Here is a 22265-nt window from a genome sequence, read left to right as displayed (position 1 = left end):
TACTACAGTCTTCTACAATAGGACCAGAAACTGGTGCTGGTAAGTGGGGAATACACCTTAATGTCTACTCCTTTCTGAATTTTGCACGGAGAGTATGGTGTGGGTGAGGCTAGGGGAACTGTGAGTTGGCAGTTATGGAGTAGAGCAGGGCACTGCAAACTTTTTCTGTAAAGGGCCATATGGTTTCTGTTGCAACTGCTCAATTCGATCAATACAGTGCAAAAGCGGCCACACATGTGCAAGCGAGCATAGCTACGTTACAACAGAACTTTACAGATACTAAAATGTTAAATTCACGTGTAGTTTTCACGCGTCACGAAACATTTTTTTGATTTTTTTTTCGATCATTTAAAAATATAAAACCCGTTCACAAGTCTTGCATAATGAAATGAAGGCTGGCCTTGCCCACAGGCCACAGTGAGAATGCCCTTTTTTTAGAGCCCTGCCGCCCAATAGCCTTATATCCTTGGATCTCTATGAACCTCAGGTTCCGCGTCAATTCCCTAAAATTGTAGCGCGGTTAATAAACGCTGACAAACTTCGAAGCGCTTTGCGATCCCCACAGGCTCCAACAGCCCTGCGCCGAAGTTAGGGTCGCCTTAGCTCAGCCGGTTTCCGCCCAGCAGCTGGTGCGCAGGCGCTGGGGAGGGCCGCCAGACCCGCAGAGAAGGGAGGGCCTCTCTGCTGGGAGCACGCAGCCGCTTTACGTCAGGGCCAAGGGCGGCGCTGTCGCCCTGGCGACGGTTTCGCAGCCCCGCGCCGCCACCAGCCAGGCCTTCATCTCGACACACTGGGCCAAGAAGCCCTAGCTATGACCTCGATGACCGCGGCGTCCTTGTCTATAGGCACGGCCGATGGGTTGCTTGAGACCGAGAAGAACGCAGGGGAGTCCGAGAATACCTATATTTTGCGGCCCGTTTTCCAGCAAAGGCGGGTAACGGACGGGTTGTGGTGGGGGCGACCTGCGAGACTGCTAGGTCAGGCAGGCAGAGCCCGTCTGGAAGCCTCAGCGTCGGTAAAGGGCGCGGGGAGCGGCGAAGTGGGCGGGGCTGGAGGGGGGCAGGCTGGGGCAGAGAGGCGGGGCTGGAGAGGGAGGGGCGGGGCTGGAGGAGAGGCGGGGCTGGAGAGGGCGAGGCGGAGCTGGGACTTAGAAGGTGTTGGGTTGGAGTACCGAGATGAGTCGGCAGAGGAGGGAGGGGCTGGGTCTGGAGCCGCACGGGCCAGCCGGGGAGGGGGCGGGACGGGAGGGCGGGAATCTATTTTTCTTGAGCTTTCAGCTGCTACCCGCAGCTGAAGACCCGGTTTCCGGTTGCAGTGTTAGGGCGTGGGAAGCGCCTGAGGCTAGCGCAGTGGGAATGATTGGCTCTAGGAGACCTGGGACGTGAGCAGAGGAAAGGAGATGGATGGAATAGAGAGAAGAGCAGTAAAGAAGAGCCTTGGCGTAGAATGCCATTCAGCCACACGCTTACTGTGTGCAAACGTGTGCCAGAATACGCTTACTCCTTTGCAGGGTACGGGACCTGTATGTATATAAAGCCTTACCCAGGTAGTATCCGGATGTTCTAGGCCCACCACCGCGATAGTTTCCCAGCGTTGAAGTACACAGTCTAGTGCAGGGGAGAGTCTGCTAGGGCTGTAGACTCTTATCACTCGCTTCATTTTCACAAGATGAGAAAATATATATACGTTTTAAAAAAAAGCCCCTCTTGCTTGCTACCAGGTTGCTGATCAAATGCTTGGCAAATACTGAAAGCCAGGAACTTTGGTTATAATGTGATAAAAAATTTCATGCAGCATTTTTATGGTGGGTCGAATGGACATATAAAACTGTATGTTATCTTGGTAAAAGTATCTAAATGCATCGATTGCCATTTGCCTGCATTTCTGTTGTAAAACGGAACAAAAGCAGAACAAGATTAACAAATATATATTGTGTGGGAATAATCCTATGAGATTATTTGTGACTTGTTTCAACAAAACTTTTAACATTTCACTGAGAATGAAAAAGGCTTAAGGAAAAGAACCAGATATGGTATGTTTATTAATAACAGGGAGACCCCTTTTTGAACGGATCAAGTCCTGGAAAGTTTGTCAGTGATTCTAAAGTTCATCTGTGAGAATAACCAGCAAGAGAGCAAAGAAAATAATGTTTAATAAGGGGCCACCAATACTGCCAAATATTATACCACATTATAAGCTCAAAACCTAAAACATTCTGGTCACTTGGACGTAATAGATAAATCAACTGATAGAATATATAGCCCAGAAAATGAACCTACTGCTGTAATCTATGATAAATACAATAAAAATATTAATGGTATTGTTACGGTGGTGAAATTAGGGGAGATTTTTCTTTTCTGTCTTCATTTATTCAGTAATCCATTACTCCAAAAAGTATTTATTTTCTATGTGCTGGGTGCCGTTCTGAGAAATGGGGATATAACAGTGAACAAAGCAGATAGAAATTTCTGCTCTCATGGAGTTTACGTTCTAGCTGGGTAGAAGGACAACAAACAAACACAGAAGTGAACTGTACAGTGTATGAGATAGTAATCAGTACTGGGAAGTGAGCTATGAAGTGATGTGATAGGAGGGCAATTTGAAGTTTTAGAGAAGGTGACTTTTGAAAAAAAAAGACTTGAAAGAAGTGAGGAGGTAGCTATGCATATAGAATGAGACTTGCACTTCAGGCAGAGGTTCACAGCAAGTGCAGAAGCACTGAGGTTGGCATGCCTGGTGTGATCAAAGAACATAGGGAAGGCCAGTGTGGCCAGAGTGGAGAGAACTAGTGGGAAAGGTAGTAAAAAACAAGGTCAGAGTTTGGTAGGGTAGACATATGGGACTGTACAAGTCATAGTTAGGATGCTGCTTTTACTCTGAGTGAGGTGGGAAATATTTGGGGTATCTTTGAATAGAGAAGTGCCATGATCTGACATATATTTTAACAGGACCGATCTAGTTGCTATGTTGAAAACAGGATCTGGGAGCAAACGCAGATACAGAGAGACTTGTTAGGAGCCATTGTAATCTAGGCAGGAGGTAAAGGTAGCTTGGACCAAGCTGGTGGCAGTGGATGGTGAGAGTGATTGAATTTCAGATTATTCTGAATGTAGAACTGCTTCAGATTTGCTTATGATTTAAGCAAGATTTGCTTATGAACCAGGATGTGTTTTGTGAGAGAAAAAGACGGCAAGACTGACATCAAGGTTTTTGGCCTGAACAAATGGAAGAATGGAGTTACCATTGACTGATACAATTCTGGGGAGGGGAGATGGTCAGAAGCTTGATGTCGGGGGCATCTGGGTGGCTCAGTCAGTTGAGTGTCCTCCTTACGCTCAGGTCATGATTTCACAGTTTATGAGTTCAAGCCCCACATTGGGCTCTGTGCTGACAGCTCAGAGCCTGGAACCTGCTTCCGATTCTGTCTCCCCTTCTCTCTCTCTCTCTCTCTGCTCCTTCCCCGCTCATGCTCTCTCTCTCTCAGAAATAAACATTAAACAAATAAAAAGAAACGCTTAATGTTGGGTATATTAAATTTGAGTTGTCTGTTAGACATCCAGATGGAATATGTGTTGGAATGTGTGGTCTGAAGTTCAGGGGAAAGGTCCAGGCTGGAAGTATAAATCAGGAATATGACTTGTTTTCTTAATTTGCTTATATCACTTTTTTAATAAAAAATATGAAAATGGAAGATTACATTGTTTTAGTGGCAAAGAGCTGGGGGCAGTTGGACTGTGAAGGTAAATTGGAGTTTTGGAGTTACCAATTAGTTGTTCAAACTGTTTCATTTAGGTTCAGACCCTCTGTGGTTAAAGACTGTATCCATGCCGTGCTTAAGGAGGAACTGGCAAATGCTGAATACTCTCCGGAAGAAATGCCTCAACTCACAAAACGTTTATCAGAAACCGTTAAAGATAAATTAAAAGGTAATTGTGATGGTCATTGGAAACGATATGTTCCCTTCAAACATTCAATTTTACCTATTTGTTTCCTTCCCCATCTTTAAACAAGGGTCATACGCTGTGCATTCTTTTAAACACAAATTTCTCTTCAGTGTCTAGTCTTCTCAGTTATTTGGTAACTTTTATGCATGTGGGTTTTTGCAGATAATGGGAGAGCGTAAAGATGTAAAATAAAACATTGTAGGCAAGCACTGTCTGAGAAATTCCGGTATGGGAAAGACCAGAAGTTACAAGGGCTCCTTTCTTCCATCATTCTTGTTTTTCTCACCAACATATCAGTTCCTTAGGCAGGCCTCTTAGGCATTCATACCCTCACTGTCTGACCTTAGTCCATCTCTCCAGCTGAATCATTAACTAGTTGCCCTGCTCAACTCTCCATTCCTGCTAAGCTCTACGTATACAGAGCACACCTTGTGCTTTTTCTCCCTGTTCCCTTGGCCTCTGTCTCTGTCTTTTTTTGTTAATAATGTCATACCATCTGAAAAGTCCTTTCTGTCTACCTTTTTAAAAATATAACATTTTGTGGAGGGAAGGAAATGTCTATGTAACAGTTATATTTCATTGTACTAACCTAGACAGTCTAGAAAAATACGCATATGAATTTTTTAAAAAATTATAAAAATTCCATTACCCAAAGGTAGCTACTATTTAGTATTTTGGTGTATTTTCTTCTTTCTCTTAATTTTTTTTCAGTTTTTAGAAATTAAAAAATATATAAAAGTACAAAGAAGAAAGTAGAAATTCTGTGGATTTCTATCACTACTGTTTGTATGTTAGCATTTTTATTTCACTTTTTTAAAAAAGTTTTATTTATTTATTTTTGAGAGAGTGAGGGAGAGTGAGCATGTGTGCATGGGTGGGAGAGGGGCAGAGAGAGAGAGGGAAACAGAGAATCCCAAGCAGGCTCTGCGCTAACAGCACAGAGCTCGATTCAGGGCTTAAACACACGACCATAAGATCATGACCTGAGCCAAAATCAAGAGTCAGATTCTTAACTGACTGAACCACCCAGACACCCCTTCACTTTTTAAAAAAGTTATTTATTTATTCATTTAAGTAATCTCTGTTCCCAACATGGAGCATGAACTCATGACCTCAAAATCAAGAGTTGCATGCTGTACCAACTGAGCCAGCCAGGTGCCCCTTTATTTTCACTGTTTAATAAAAATTGACTGTTAAAATTATTATAAAAAAAGATACATGTCCATTATAAATAAATTTAAATGTATAGAAAAATACATAAAATTAGAAAATCATCCCAAATGCTACCACCACGTTAAATATCAATATTTAATGATAATCATTAATATCAGGTGAACATATCACACTTTTCTATGTATATATACTGATAAATAAATACTTTAACAACAGTAGGATACCTTAGACTTATTTCACATAGTGGTATAGTATTCATTTTCACTCTCTCTCTCTCTTTTTGCATTTGTTCTATATTTAAATGAAATGATTGCTCACTATTTAGTCCTTTTTTTTTTTCAACATTTATTTATTTTTGGGACAGAGAGAGACAGAGCATGAATGGGGGAGGGGCAGAGAGAGAGGGAGACACAGAATCGGAAACAGGCTCCAGGCTCTGAGCCATCAGCCCAGAGCCCGACGCGGGGCTCGAACTCACGGACCGCGAGATCGTGACCTGGCTGAAGTCGGGCGCTTAACCGACTGCGCCACCCAGGCGCCCCTATTTAGTCCTTTTATCATGCCATTTCCATTGCTGAGTTCTTTATTTTGGTTCAATTCTTACCTGATGAGATTTTGTTGTAAATTTTTTCGGGAAGGGCTCAGAAATGCTACATTCTCTGGGTTTTTTCATGTCCGAGGATGTCTGCCTTTTGCCTTTAAACCAAAATAGTTTTGGATGAATATAATATTTTGAGGTAATAACTTATTTTCTGAGAATCTTGTAGACTCGTTTTTCATTATCTTCTGGCATTGGATACTACCGAAGAGAAATCTAAGGCCACCTGATGTCCTCTGCTTAAAGAATCCCATCCTTAACCTTGATGCTCAATAGCTTTTTTAGAATATGGCTTGGTAGTGAAAATTTTATAGCTTTCAATCTGCAGATTTTATTTTTTCCATGTCAGGAAAATTTTCTTCTATCTCTGAAAACATTTCCTGTTGCATTTATTAGATTCTCTTCTTTAGGAAAACAAATACTAATATGTTGAATCTTCTTTATCTTCCATTTCTATTAGCTTTTCTGTGCCATACTTTCTTGCCTTTCCTTTGATATTTACTTGTGATTATCTTAAGCCAGTTATTCAAATATCATTTGTGTCTGTTCTATCCTTTGCCACTTTTTTTTTTTTTAATTTTTTTTTTCAATGTTTATTTATTTTTGCGACAGAGAGAGAGCATGAACGGGGGAGGGGCAGAGAGAGAGGGAGACACAGAATCGGAAACAGGCTCCAGGCTCTGAGCCATCAGCCCAGAGCCCGACACGGGGCTCGAACTCCCGGACCGCGAGATCGTGACCTGGCTGAAGTCGGACGCTTAACCGACTGTGCCACCCAGGCGCCCCAATCCTTTGCCACTTTTAATTTATTAGGCCTGCACTGATACTGTGTGAGGATTCAGTTTGTTTCTTCAGGCTGTGATCTTCCTTTCCATTTTTCTGCTGTTTATAATATGATTAAGTTCTTATTTTGTTGAATTTATGAGCTAATTTTGTTCTATACTGTGAATCATTTGTGAAGAACACGAGCAGGGGAGGGGCAGAGAGAGACACAGAATTGGGAGCAGGCTCCAGGCTCTGTGCTGTCAGCAGAGAGCCCGACGCAGGGCTTGAACCCACAGACTGAGAGGTCATGACTTGAGCTGAAGTTGGACATCTAACCAACTGAGTGAGCCACCCGGGTGCCCCCTTTTTTGTCTTTTAAACAGTGTGTTTCTTTCTTGTTATTCTTTTGTTTGTTTTTGCTGCTGCATCATTGCATATTGCCAGTTGGCTTCTTTCCATTTTACTCTGATGTGGTGTGGTTTTCAGATCTTTTCATTTGCTCTTTTCATAATTGCTTCGACATAATATAGGTGACTTTTTTTTGTACTCTCCCACTATATCTGAGATTATTTTATTTTTCCCTCAGAACTATGATTTAAGGGCTGTATATATAATATTCTAGCTGCATGGGTATCAGAAAAGGAGGAAGAGAAATGAGTAGAGAGAAGAGGAAGTTCCATGGAACTGTCTGAAGTGTTTGGGCTCTGTCTCCTAGAGTTTGTTAAGTAGCTTGAATTAGGGTTCATGTTTCACATGGGAGGAAACCTGTGGTCTTCAGATTGTTTGCCTAATTTACTATATAATCCTGGAGACTTTCATCAGAGTTGGCTCTGTTGCAACTTTGCCCATTTCCTTTCCTTTTTTTTCCCCCAACTGTTTCCACTAGTCTTTGGTTAGAAAAGAGCAGGGAGATAAAGATGCCCATTCAGTTTTCTTCTTTCCATTGGTGTTAGGGAGAATTTTCAGGATTTTGCTGCTTTAGCAGTATAGTTTTTGGGGAAGCAGCAGAGTTGTGCTAGGCCACACCATTATACTTCAGAATCTTATACTGTTATTTTCTTTTCTCCCTTACTGAACAGCTTACAGTTTTCTAAATATCCCATACTCTAGGGGTGCCTGCGTGGCTCAGTCGGTTAAGCATCCAACTTTGGCTCAGGTCATGATCTCTCAGTTTGTGAGTTCAAGCACTGAGTCGGGCTCTGTGCTGACAGCTCAGAGCCTGGAGTCTGCTTTGGATTCTGTGTCTCCCTCTCTCTCTGCCTCTCCACCACTCACACTTTGTCTCTCTCTCTCTCAAAAAGAAATAAACATTAAAATAAAATAAATATCCCATAGCTTATGCCTTTGCACATGATATTCCCTCTCCATAAAATGGAGAGACATTGTCTGCCTAGTAAATTCCCACTCATCTTTCAACACTCAGCTTGTGTATCTCATCCTCCAAGAAGCCTTTTCTGGTCATCCCTTCCCCACTGTCCAAACAAAGGAAGGAGCTGCCAGCCCTGTGTTCCTAAAAGACATGCCATTCCTGGAATTATTAATACATTGCATTTTTATTTTATTCTTCATGTTTGCCTTCCCAGCTACTGTGAGTTCTTTAAGGCAAGAAGAGTGTCTTATTTAATTTAGTGTTTTGAGGACCTACCAGCACCTGTCTTAGAGTAGGAGAGAAACAAAGGAAGCTATTGAGAAACTAGTATGTATCAATACTGTTGTAGATGCTTTACATATTGTGAAAATTACTAAAGCAAAACCTCACTAAAATGTTGGAGTTGGGAGGCCAGAAGGGGGAGCTCTAATACCATACCGTTCCTTATCAGCCTATACTTTACTACCTTAGCAGGAGAAAGAAAGATTTTCTGCTTGCCTAGCAACAGACCAGCCAATGAGAGACCATCAAAATTCAGGCAATGAAAAGCCACTACACTTTCAACTCCCAATTTACTCCAATGAACTTTTTGTTTATAACAGCTCTCCCAATGTCCTCCTTTCCTCTACAAAAGAACTGACTTTTTTGTTTTCTGGACTTGCAAATGGTTTTGCTGTAGCTTTCATGTCCTGAATTGTAATTCTGTGCCCTTCACGAATAAACTCATTTTTTTGCTGGTAAGATAACTGACAGTTTTGTTTTTAAGGTCAGTGTACTATATCTTATCTCATCTCACCTCACAGTGTACCCCCAGGGTAGGTAATAATATTTTTCATTTAACAGATGAGGAAGACTTAAGCCAAGAAGGTAGATAACTTGTCTAAGGTTACACACTTGGTGAGCTGACTTACTCACCAATAAAATTTGCCCTCTAGTCTCTCTGACTCCCAACTTATCAACCCACTCAGTCAGTGCTTCTAGACTGAATGCCTATATCCATTTCTAGGCAAATACACCATCATATTTATCACTTTTATCACTTTTACTTATGCCTTTATCACTTTTACTTTATCACTTTTACTTATAGATAACCTTCTTATTTTTCTTTCTAGAAATGGGATTTGACCGATATAAAATGGTGGTGCAAGTAGTGATTGGAGAACAAAGAGGTGAAGGAGTATTGTGAGTAGTTGGTTTTTCCTTCTTGTTTTTATTCTTAAATATTTATTAGGTATTCATCCTCCTAACAATTCAGAAAGATTGTGTCTTTGTGAGAGTGAGAGGAAAAGGCAGCATTACAAAATGCAGCTGTGAACCAAAAAGATCTGGGTATTGAACAGTGAGGTTGACAAGTCTGGGTGAGCTCCGTGAGGTAACACTTTGTGTCGTATCTATAGGGTTTATGTTTATATGCTCCTAAAGAGAGGATGGAAACATGTATATATGTTTCTTCCTAAATTGCTTTTTGCCTGTTTTTTTTCCTATCATTCTCCTAAATTAATTTCTTTAACATTGTCTGAGACCTCTTTATTAGCATATCTGGTAACCCTTTCTTACCTCTTATTCTTGGCCTGGGCTTCTATTTCTTTCTTTCCTTTTTTTTTAATGTTTATTTATTTTTGAAAGAAAGAGAGAGAGAGAGAGAGAGGGCATGAGCAGGGGAGGGGCAAAGAGAGAGGGAGACACAGAATCCAAAGCAGGCTCCAGGCTCTGAGCTGTCAGCACAGAGCCCAATGCGGGGCTCGAACTCACAGACCGTGAGATCATGACCTGAGCCGAAGTTGGATGCTCAACCTACTGAGCCACCCAGGCACCCCTGAGCTTTTATTTCTTAAAATTCACTCTTTTTCTTTTCTTTTTTTTTTTTTTGGCCCTGATGTCACTTAGCTAACTTGTTTCTCTTCTATTTTTCTAACTGATTATTGTCTTTCCTTCCCTGGTTCCTTTCTCCCCTACATCGCCAGCTGTGAGCTTTCTTCAAGGCTCACTTCTTGTTCTTGGGCTCTTCTCAATGCTTTTTCAATGAACTCATTCATTGTCATGACCTCAAACTGTCGTTCATGTATTAGTGAGTTCAAAATCTGTATTTCCTCTCTTTTCCTGTGCCCAAGTGTTAATCTCACATTTCCCTTTGCAAACAGTGCTTAGTATAGTATTTTATAAAAAAAAAATTAAAATATTTGTTAAAGGAATTAAAAAAAAAAACCCTTGTATATATTATGAGTGAGAGTTTTTACTATGGAATGTTGGATTTGGAAGGGACTATGGATATTTTCTACTGTCCACTCTCCTTAATTTATAGATGACACTTATGAGGATCACTATATTTTGCCCAAAATTATTTATCTGGCTGGTGTCAGATTAACTAACAGAGCCTAGCTTTCTGACTCGTGGTGCAGTACTCTTCACTGTGGTGCCCTCTACCATTTGGTCAAAAGGCTTCAGGAGAATTTCTCATCTCCAAGACATAAAGAAATACTTTACTAGTTTATCTCGCCAGTTTCAACTTGTTGTACAGTTGTAAATTTCTTCTCCCTTCTTCTCCTTTAGTCAACCTGACATTTTAATTTCTCTTTCACAGTATTACCAAGGTTCTGTTGACTCTGGCTTAAAACCTCGGAGTCCTCTTTTGTCTTGTTTAGCCGTTAGTCTCTCCTACTGTATGCACTGTAATCTGGATGCCAGGGTTACTTGGCAACCCCTTATCAGCATTTCCAGACTCTGATCTCTCTCCTCTGCGTTTCATTTTGCAGCTAGAGCAGTCTTTCAGAAGTACACCTCATTTTCTTTCCATGAACTCTTTAGAGTTTATTTTAAACCCTGTCAGATATAAACTCCTTGAACTGGTTGTGATTGACTTTGTTAAACATGATAAGGCCAAATTCTAAAGCGTAGCATTCAAGGCCTCCCCCCCCCCTTTTTTAAAACCTTTATCATCTAAAATTTCAAACATACGCAGAAGTACAGGGACTAAGGAACTCCCATTTTTCTGTCATTTAGCTACAAAGTTTATAAGCCCATACAGATACTGTTTTATTTATCCCTCTGCCTACTCTCCCTGTCCCATCAGATTATTTTGAAGCAAATTCCAGTCATCATACCTTTCATTTGTAAATACAACAATATACGATATCTCTAAAATTTAAAGACCCTTTTTATTTTATTTATTTTTTAAAAATGTTTATTTATTTTAAGAGAGAGAGAGAGAGCGGGAGGGCAGAGAGAGGGGGAGAGAGAGAATCTCAAGCAGTCTCTGCACTGTCAGCACAGAGCCCAGTGCGGGGCTCGAACCCACGAAGCGTGAGATCATGACTTGAGCCAAAATCAAGAGTAGAATGCTTAACCCACTGAGCCACCCAGATGCCCTAAAGACCCTTTTTAACATAATAAAATATCACATCTAAAATATTGCCAGTCCTGAATATTATAAAATATTCAGTTAGTGTTCAAATATCCCCAGTTGTCTCATATATAGTTGACTCTTGTACACCATGTGGGGGTTAGTGGTGCCAACCCCTGCACAGTCAAAAATAACTTTTTGTATATGCATATAACTTTGACTCCCCCAATACTTAACTACTAATAGCCTACTATTGATTGGAAGCCTTAATGATAACGTAAACAGTCAATTAACACATGTTTTATATAGGTATTATATACTATATTCTTATAATAAAGTAAGCTAGAGAAAATAAAATGTTACTAACAAAATTATAAGAGAGAGAAAATACATTTGCAGTACTGTACTGTACTGTATTTATTGAAAAAACATCTGCACATAAGTGGACCTGTGCATTTCAGCCCAGGTTGTTCAAGGCTCACTGTATACATATATGAATATGTATTTAAGTATGTATTTATGTGTATTTTTTTTTTTACAATTTGTTCAGATCAGGATTCAGATAAAGTTCACACATTGCATTTAGTTGATACATCTCTCTTTTTTTTTAATGTTTATTTTTGAGAGAGAGAGAGAGAGAGTGAGCATGAGCAGGGGAGGGCGGGGGTGGGGGGGGGGGGAGACACAGAATCCAAAGCAGGTTCCGGGCTCTGAGCTGTCAGCACAAAGCCTGACTCAGGTTTCGAACTCATGGACTGCAAGATCATGACCTAAGCCAAAGTCAGAAGCTTAACCAACTGAGCCACTCAGGCGCCCCAAAACCCACCAAATTAGAATAAAGACATCATCCAGTGAATTCGGACACAAAGTTTGCTTTGAATATTTCTTTGGGGGAGAGGACACCACACTTCTACTCAATTAAGAGTAACATTTTTAGTCTTGAGGTCTTTTTTTTTTAATATATTTATCATGCCATGAATTCATAGGGAATGGGCTCCAGGAGCTTAGGCTCCGATCCATTGGTTCTCACAAAATGTGCATCTCTGGGTGGGGCCAGCTGGCGCTTCAGTTGAACCCAAGTGCTTTTCTCCTTGGCTTCTTTCTTTTCCTGATCATTTTCCTTCACACGGTTTTCAGGAAGCTGTCTTGACTCTTTGAGCGCTTAATGTGCTCAATATGTACATGAATTCTCTTAGCAAGAATCTTGCCCTTGTTTGTTTACAACAATGCCAATAGCATGGTGGGTAACATTGTAGACTCTTCCAGTTTTGCCATGGTAACATTTGTGCCGCATTCCTTTTTGAAACGTTCCCATTCCCTTGATGTCCACAATATCACCTTTCTTGTAGATTGGCATGTATGTTGCCAAAGGAACAACTCCATGTTTTCTAAAAGGCCTAGAGAACATATAGCGAGTACCCCTCCTCTTTCCCTTTGTGTTGGTCATTTTGGCGAATTACTAGGAGGTTACTCCCTCTTTTATCTCATTTTCTCATTTTTTTTTTACCTTGCCATTTAATTGTTAAAGAAGTTGGTTTGTTTTTTCCTGGAGAGTTACTTCCTTTCTGGCATTTACTAATTGTACCTTATTTATTACTCAGTGTTCTAGCCTGGGCCATTGGCAGCTCTTTCAGTTGACTCCTGTGTCCCTTTGATATACCCCACTATTATTATGGGGTTTCTTGAGCACTTCTTTACTTACTGGCACTGTAAGCTGCTTCATCTTATTCATTCCCTGCACCAGTCCTAGAGTTAGCCATTTCTCCAAGGAGCTCTGGTTCATTTTATGGAGAATAGCATTAGAAACTAACATCTGGGTGCTAAGTGTGGCCATTAACTTTTTAAGTATTGCTTCTGCTCTGTTTGCTTTCTTGTCCCTTTTGGACTCCAATTACCTGTATATAGAGGGAGAGGCTCTTTTTACTGTATTTCGCATGTCTTTTATGCTCTTCTCTGAGTTTTTGTGTTTTCTCTCTGTACTTACTTTTGGATATTTTTTTCTTTTTTCTTTTTTGGGAGGGAGAGAGAGAGAGAAAACGTGTTTGCGTAGGTGCATGCATGAGTAAGTGGGGGAAGGGCAGAGAGAGAGAATCCCAAGCAGGCTCTCCACTGTCAGATGAGGGGCTAGATCTCACAACTGTAAGATCATGACCTGAACTGAAATCAAGAGTCAGATGTTTGACTGAGGCACCCAGGTGCCCTGCTTTTGGATATTTTTCTGTTGACCTGTCTTTCAGTTAATGTGTTCTCTTTTCTGTTGTATCTAATCTGATATTCAACTCACTGACTGAATTCCTTTTTTTTTTTTTTTTTCTCAGTGTTTAATTATTTTTGATAGAGAGACAGAGTGTAAGCAGGGGAGGGGCAGAGAGAGAGAGGGAGACACAGAATCTGAAGTAGGCTCCAGGCTCTGAGCTGTCAGCACAGAGCCTGATGTGGGGCTTGAACCCACGAACCGTGATGTCATGACTTGAGCTGACCTTGAACAGTTAACTGACTGAGCCACCCAAGTGCCCCGACTGAATTCTTTTTTTTTCTTTAATGTTTATTTTTGAGACAGAGAGAGACAGGGCATGAGTGGGGGAGGGGCAGAGAGAGAGACACACACAGAATCTGAAGCAAGTTCCAGGCTCTGAGCTATCAGCACAGAGCCCAAAGCAGGGCTCGAACTCACGAACAGCAAGATCATGACCTGAGCTGAGGTTGGACGCTTAACCAACTGAGCCATCCAGGTGCCTTGCCCCTGACTGAATTCTTAATATCAGTTATTATATTATTTAGGTCTAGAATATCCATTTTAATTCTTTTTTATAGATTCCAATTCTCTAGTGAAATTATTATTATTTTTTAATACTACACGAGCATTATTTGCACATTCTGTGAAAGAGATTTCTGAATCTGTCGCAAGGGCAGAGGGGCCTTGCTCTCACTCCTATTACTAAAATGTAAATTAATATAATTGCTGATCAAACTTACACACTGTTGGCAAATAATTTTTAGCCCCTATTTTAGTTATTGTGATCATCAGCAGGGAAGAAACCTTTTCCTAAGACACTCAGCTGCGAAGGGCAGGCAGTGTTGGAACCCCCCTCCGTGATACTGCACCACTCTGGAAAATATGCCTTCAGGCTCCTTCCCGTCACTCAAGGCAGCAGCAAATACTTCCTGTCACCACACTGTCAGCGCAGAGCCTGACACAGGGCTTGACATGGGGCTTGACCCCATGAACTGTGAGATCCTGACCTGAGTCAAAATCAAGGGTCAGATGCTTAACTGAGCGCCTCAACTGTCCAACTCTTGCTTTTGGCTCAGGTCATGATCTCCCGGTCATGAGATCAAGCTCCGCATTGGGCTCCGTGCTGGGTGTGGAGCCTGCTTAAGAGTCAGTGTCTCCCTTTCTCTCTGCCTCCCCCCACCTTCAAAACTAAATAAATAAACATTAAAAAAAAGTCTTTTGTTCATAGGTAACTATTTCTGCAAGTGCTTTCCTGGTGAACTACACCTGACACTGAATTAAATTGACAATGAATGCTGGTACTTTAAGCTGCATTCCTGGGAGGCAGCTGCAATTTGATTCATCTAGAGTGTACTCATGTTCCTCTTTGCAGTTCAGTGCATTTCACAAATGCCCTGGTCACAGCTCTGACTGCCAGCCAGTAGCACCATGCATTCCAGCACCTCTCTGGTGGTGGTCAGTGAGGCCAATGAAATTATTTTTTTTTATCCAGTTCTTCATCCTTCCTCTCTCCTCCCTTTTTACATTTTGGTCATAGCAGTTATTTTAAAGTCACTGTCTGCTTACTCCAGTATCTGGATCATGTGTGATTCTGTTTCCGTTAATTTTTTTTTTTTCTTGGTAATCCTTCATGTGGCTGTGTTAGCATGCCTAGTTTAATCCTGGACGTTGTGTCAAAAAATTATAGAACCTCCAGATAATATTATTTTCTTCCAGAGAGGGTTTACTCTTTTCCTTTTTCATTAAGATAGACTATGGACTGCTTACCTTAATCCAGCCAGGTACTAACCAGAGTTGAGGTTGGGTTGCATTTTTGATGAGGCTCCCTCTGCCTTTAGTTCACCCTTCTTTCTTGAAGAAGCCGTCCAGATGGGACCCCACCCCCATCAGGTACTGACTTCTTTACTTGTCTCCTCAGCATAAAACTATTCTTTACTTCAAAAGTTTTTGCCTTAGTGTACTAGCTTCCTATTGCTGCTGTAAAATATTATCACAGGTGCCTGGTTGACTGAGTTGGAAGAGTGTGCGACTCTTGATCTCGGGGTTGTGAGTTCGAGCCCCATGTTGGGTGTAGAGATTACTAAAATAAATAAATAAATAAATAAATAAACAAACAAACAAACAAACAAACAAACTGAAAAAAAATTACCACAAACCCAGTGGCTTAAAAATATTATTTTATAGTTCTGGGGATCATAAATCCAAAACGGGTTTCATTCAGTGAAAATTCAGGTATTGGAAAGACTGCATTCCTTCTGGAAGCTCTAGGGGAGAATCCCTTCTTTTGCCTGTTCCCTCTTCTAGAGATTGCCTGCATTCTTTAGCTTGTAAACGCTTCCTCCATCTTCAAAGCCAGCAGCATAGCATCTTCAAATATTTCTCTGACTCTGACCCTCCCACCTCCTCCTTTCTAAGGACTCGTGTGATTACGTTGAACCCACCTGTATAATCCAGGATAATCTCCCCATCTCAGGATCCTTAATAATATATCTATAAGAGTTTTTTCCTCGCATAGTGTAGCTATTCACAGGTTTGGGGCATTAGGACATAGATACATTTGGTGAGAGGGCGTTATTTTGCCTACCACACATGGCTTTCAGTTTCAAAATTCAGCACCTGTCTTGAGGGGAAAACCTACCATGTGACAGGCTCAGTTTTACTCTCTCCTTTTTCACAGTAATCTTGGTTCCTCAAGTCTCCAGTTTTATCTTCTTAGCTGCCAACAGTCCTGCTGGTTTCTTTTTCCCTCAGTAATTGGTTCTCTAGCTGGGAAAAGCCTGATTTCTTAGCTTTTAGTCCTGTGCCTGGACTTGGCAAATGCCCCAGGGAGAATTCTGATGCAGGATATCCGCTTACCTCCTAGCAGTTCACCTCTCTCTGGAATTTTGGCTTCCCTGGTCTTAACTTGCTTCAGCTGCATTCTGATCCACTTAATCCAGCCTCACTAACTGATCTTGGGGGGAACATAGGCCTCTACAAACTGTTCCATCATACTTCTTCTCAGTCCTATTGACACAAATACTTACACTTAAATATAGCTTTGTATGTATGTATGTATGTATGTATGTATGTATGTATGTATGTATGTATGTATGTATAACCCAGGGTTTGGGTGTGACCCTGAAGTCCCAGGTTTGTCTTATACATTTCTAGCCCAGGCCCTAGCATTGGCCATTTCTCTGAGAAGTCCCTAGTTCCTTTTATTGGCAAATGATATACAGACCAAATTTTGAAAGCAAGGATTGTGTTTTTTTGCATCTTTTTATCATTTGTACCTAGCACTTTGCTTCATATGTAATAGACCCTCAATAAATGTTAAGTAAATGTTTATATTCCTGCCTTCTTTGGGGCTACTTAGCTTAAGTACCACATACTTCATTAACTCTTTTTTGACTTTTTCTCCTATCTAAATTCTCTAAATGTCTGTGGCACTTCTACAAATTTAGTACAAATGTGAAAATTAGGCTTGGACTAAACAGACTTTACAATACTTTCGAATCCTAATAACCGATAAATTAGCATCAACCATACATTATCTTATTCTTTTTCTGTGTGTTAATTTTTTTCACCTAATTAAATTGGGAGTTATTTGAGGATTGACACAGATTTTTCTCTTTTTGGGCATATGGTAGCTGCTAAATAGATACTTGTTGGTGATGAATTAAGTAGGTTAATTTTATTTCACATTGTTACTGTTGCAGTTTGGAAAGAGATGAAACTTTTTTTCACTTAAGAATGTGTGAGGGGCACTTGGGTGGCTCATTCAGTTAGGTGTCTGACTCTTGATTTCGGCTCAGGCCATGATCTCAAGGTTGGTGGAACTGAGCCCTGCATTGGGCTCCACACTGACAGCGTGGAGCCTGCTTGGGATTCTCTGTCTTCTCTCTCTGCCCCACCCGCTGCTTGTGCAGGTGCTCATTCTCTCTCAAAATAAATAAATAAACATTTAAAAAAAAGAATGTGTGGAATACTAGGATGGGAGACTCTTCTATGCAAAACTTTAAAAAAGCACTTTCAAAAATGAACCAATATTAATATGGTACATGTGTTGTCTTTCTCTATAACTTGAAGCTGAACTGCCTAGGTTCAAAGCCAGACTTTGTCATTTACTATTTGTTTGACCTTGGGCAAGTTTACTTAATTTCTCTAATATTCAGTTTCCATATTTACTAAATTAGTGTAATAACAATACCTACTTCACAGGATTAAATGAGTTAATACATGTAAAGCACTTGGACTAGTGGCAGGCACAAAGTAAGTGCTCAATAAATGGTAATGATGACTCATATATATACAGTTAATAAAAATGTAAAACATTTATAATTAGTTTTTTCACTTTACATTGTGAATGTATTTTAATTTTTGTAAAGTTTGTAAACATCTTTGTAAAAGATCTTTGTAAAATGTCTCTTTAATGGCAACTGGTAGCATAGAATTTCATTACCATGAAATACCATAATTTCATCGACCACTTACTACTGTGCATTTAAGTTGTTTGCATTATTTATTTATTTTTCAAAATTTTATTTATTTTTTAACTAATCTCTACATGTAACATGGGGCTCGAACCCCCAACCCCAACAGCAATAGTCATATGCTCTACTGACTGAGTCAGCCAGGCAGCCCATAGTTGTTTCCATTTTTAAAAAAAATGTTTATTTTGAGAGAGAGAGAGAGAGAGTGCATGAACGCGGGAGAGGAGCAGAGGGAGAGAGAATCCCAATCGGACTCCATGCTCAGTGCAGAGCCTGACGTGGGGCTTGATTTCATGAACTGTGAGATCATGACCTGAGCCGAAATCAAGAGTTCGACGCTTAACTACTGAGCTACCCAGGCACCCCTGTTTCCATTTTTTTAATTGGCTTTTATTTTGCCTAACATTCTTTCTTACTCAAGATTTGGGTAGAGGAGAATGGCCAATTTGAGAATTCAGAGGTAGCATAGCAATTCTGTAGAGACAATACTGGGTGTAGAAGTAGTTAGAAGATTGAGTTCTAGTTCAGAGTTTGTCGTTTTCTGGAACTCTACAAAATGATCAGGTTGGATTAAATAATCTATTGGGTCCTTTCTAGACCTACTTTTTAATATTATTTTGTAGGATTGAGCTCATTTCAGTCATAATTCTTAGGTATTAATTTCCTCTTAAAGTTCCACAAAAATATCTTGGCTGAAGTAATCTATAACAGAGCTTCCCACCCAGAACACCAAGGACTTAAAAGTATTGACCCCTTAAGCTTTCAGGCAGCCAGAGTCTGAGGCTGTGAGAGCCCATGGGCTGTCACCTCCAGTGACATCTATGATTCCTGTCCCTCTTGGTTTATCCAGTATGTTCTGTATACAAATAGGATTTTCTGCGTGCCAACCTGTGAAAGGGTTTGGAAACACTGATCTACAAGAATGTATCAAGGAAAACTTTTGCTCATGGCAAATATATGCAAGTCAGATCCTTGTTATATTGTTTATAATTCTTCATTCTCTGACTTTTCAGCATGGCTGCTCGCTGTTTCTGGGATGCTGACACTGACAACTATATTCATGATGTTTTCATGAATGTAAGTCCATTTGGAAGCCTTTTTGTCCTTTCCAAGGACATGTGGGTATTCCAAATCCAATTAATATTATTAAGATATGAGGACACTTCAGTTTTAGATGTTTGTCTTAAACTCCTGGATGAGATGATTTTACTGTTCCTTTACTATGTTACTAAAGCAGGAGAAACCTAATGTGCTGCTAATAGGCCAGGAGATTTGTAGCTGTGCTGATGACATAACTCTTCACAAGTGTGATTTTGAGAATATCAGATTGTTTATTCAGTGCTAACAGACATATAGCACTTGGCTAACTACAAAGAAGAGGTGCTAGGGATAAAATGATGAATAAGACAGGCATGGTTTCTGCTTGTAGAGAGCTTATAAACCAGTGGGAGGTCAGACAATGCTCACATTAACAAATAATTAATTTAAAACTTTAGTTTTCAGTTATTACTTAATAAAGATGACCAGGATCTGCTTTTAGAGTGCAAAGTTGGTGGGATAGATGTCTACGAATCATTTTTAAAAATAAATAAAAATAATTTTTCGGAGCCTGGTTTAGGGTGCTGACTTAGTCTGCTATATCTTTAGTCCAGTTTGTTGAGTCAAGTGTATATTTAGGTCTCATTTTCAGAGCTTATTTTGTTTATTTGGGGGGAGATCCCAGGAAGCACTGATAGAGGATGAGGACATGAGACAGGAGAGAGAAAAGTACATGTTATTGCGCCTATAATTGCTGTGGATAACTGGACTGGGTCTCAGGAGAACTCTGGGCGGCGCTGTAGAACAGTGGCCAAAGTGCGATCCGCAGACCAGTGATAGTCCTTGTCCTGTTTCCAGGTCCTTCATGAAACAAGTACATAAATAGAGTGTAAGAGTTTAGAAAGTCTTACAGAAATTTGACAAAGCAATTTATACTGATTAAATCTAATAATAAAATGTTTAGGCTGTATTTTGTATGTTTCTTTTTTCATTTCATTTTCGTGCTTATTAATTTTTATTGTATTTTACAAAAGCATCAGTCCATAAGGGCCCGAAAAACTAAAGCAAAAACAAATTTCTCACCACAGATAGCACTGTTGTAGAACACAGTTCATTGTTATTCTACCCAAGGAGGCAGAGAACTGAGCTAACCAAAGAATTTTGCTTTGGTTAGTAATCAGATACTTGAGTTTAGATTGTTTTTCTGCCAGTAGTACCAGGCTGGAGGAGAGATTTGTTGGTCGGGAGTTGCTGAGGCAGGTGGATCTCCTGTAATCATTACCTAAAAGCTGTTTTAACAAGTTTAACTGGGATTTGGAAAACATTTTGTGATTCCAAGTTAAAGATGGATAAATGAATTTTATCAGTTAAGAATAGACACCCAGAAACCATTTGCCCTTATCCAGAATTTATGACAAGGTGCTGTTATTTTTATCTGTGATGTTATAATATAGTTATGCATTTACTCCAAGAAACTCAAGGTATTTCATACATTGTTATTTCTGTGATAAATCAGGGAAAATGGGAATACTTATAAATACTAATTACATAAAGTTTATTTGTTTGCATTTTACTTCTACCTTCAAAAAATCTAATTCTTTACCCATCCTACCCTTTGAGCAAGCAATTTTGTAGTTACCCTGAGGCAAGCAAGTTTATGGCTCTAATCTGGAAACCCTTTATTGAAGAAAAAACCTTCATGATTGAAAATTGGCAAAGATCTGAGATGATGTTAATTTCAGTTGCCTATGCTACCTTAGCCCTTAATTAGTACTAATGTTCTGGATTTGTGTGTTTTCTGTTTTGCTTGCTTTTTAGGACAGTTTATTCTGTGTTGTAGCGGCATTCGGCTGTTTCTACTATTGAATCTTTGAAAAGTTGGATAAAGATAATGACCATGAAGAAATATGAACTTTTTTATACTGTTAAATATCTCAACAAAATAAAGATAATTTGGCAGTTTGGCAACTGAGTCTGAGTTTTAGGCCTTATATTTTCATGTTTTGATTTTTGTTGTAATATGTTCTCACTGTATTTGCAAAGTGGGGAGAATCCATATTTCAGTTGTTCAAACATTGTATCAAATTGTAAATATTTGGGTATATTTTCTACCAGTGTTTTTTATATTTGCAGGATTAAAAAAAATCATATATTCAATTTTGCACCCTGATTTTTCACTTCTAGTGTCATGTGCAGGGTTCATGTCATTTTATTTGCATTGTTGTGATTTTGATAAGCATAATTTAATAGCTGCACTTAGTCTGTTAGGTTATATATTGGTTATTTTTGCCATTTCCTTTGTAAGGGACTGATTATAATTTTTTACTATTATAAATAACATTGAAATGAATTTATTTGTGCATCAAGTTTTTTTCATACATTTTGAATTATCGTCTTTATCTCTCATCCAGTATTTTTGCTTAGCTATTGCGACTCTACACCTTACACAGCTTATTAGGTTAAACACACATTTTTTTTCCAGGGTTTGCCCACAGTGTCAGCGACATTGTCCAAGTTGTGTATGAAATTAGCCCTTCTTTAAGACTCTGAGATTATTGTTACTACCCACACTCCCACTGTCTTTGTGGTGATGTTCCGCTTGTAATTACTTTAAAAAAAATTTTTTTTAAGTTTATTTATTTTTGAGAGACAGAGTGTGAGTGGGAGAGGGGTAGAGGGAGAGAGAGGGAGACACAGAATCTGAAGCAGGCTCCAGGCTCTGAGCTGTCAGTACAGACCCACAAACTGTGAGATCATGACCTGAGCTGAAGTTGGACGCTTAACCAACTGAGCCACCCAGGCGCCCCTACTTTTTTTTTTTTTTTTTTAATGTTTATTTATTTTTGAGAGAGAGTGTGAGTGCGGGAGGGGCAGAGAGAGAGGGAGACAGAGAATCCAAAGCGGCTCCATGCTGACAGCTTACAGCCCCATCCCAGACTGAACTCAGGAGCTGGGGGATCAAGACCTGATGGTTGGAAGCTCAACAGACTAAACCACCCGGGCGCCCCCTTCCTTGTAGTTCCTGATGTCGTTTCCAGCTAGCAGTCAGTCCTTATTTGGAGCACCTTAGTCTGTAGGCCATGTTCAAATAACTAATTGAAATTCAAAAGGGAAAGGGTTACAGTAAATCCTCTTTCTCCCTGGAGGCTCCTCAGCAGAGGCTTAAGTATCTACCCACTTCTCAGCCACTTTCAAGTCAAGCATGTAGACAAAAAATAATAAATACATCAAAAAGTTCTTTTACATTCTTCTCTCATGACATTGGGTATATGCTTGCCTTACATCTGTGGAATCAAAAGGGACCCCTCCAAAGGTTCATTCTAGCAA

At 40.0% G+C, this 22265-nt stretch overlaps 2 protein-coding genes and 1 pseudogene across 2 annotated transcripts in view; 2 read left to right on the top strand and 1 right to left on the bottom strand.

Annotated features, from left to right (window-relative positions):
* The first annotated feature begins 650 nt into the window (after positions 1-650).
* DYNLT2B (dynein light chain Tctex-type 2B) lies at positions 651-20910 on the top strand. Its single transcript, XM_045502462.1, has 5 exons — positions 651-930; positions 3793-3926; positions 8962-9031; positions 18914-18977; positions 20757-20910. The coding sequence occupies exons 1-5, from the start codon at positions 812-814 to the stop codon at positions 20802-20804; spliced, it is 435 nt and encodes a 144-aa protein (XP_045358418.1). The 5' UTR covers positions 651-811; the 3' UTR covers positions 20805-20910.
* On the bottom strand, positions 12120-12967 carry LOC123611020 (annotated as a pseudogene).
* Positions 18959-22265, top strand: part of PCYT1A (phosphate cytidylyltransferase 1A, choline) — a 51336-nt gene continuing 48029 nt past the window's right edge. The window contains exon 1 of the mRNA XM_045502457.1: positions 18959-18977. The gene's annotated coding sequence lies outside the window, so the exon portion shown is untranslated. The remainder of the gene's footprint in view (positions 18978-22265) is intronic.

The sequence above is a fragment of the Leopardus geoffroyi genome, chromosome C2 (genome assembly GCF_018350155.1).
Source record: "Leopardus geoffroyi isolate Oge1 chromosome C2, O.geoffroyi_Oge1_pat1.0, whole genome shotgun sequence".
NCBI classification, from domain to species: domain Eukaryota; kingdom Metazoa; phylum Chordata; class Mammalia; order Carnivora; family Felidae; genus Leopardus; species Leopardus geoffroyi.
This window is presented reverse-complemented; position numbering and strand designations above follow the sequence as displayed.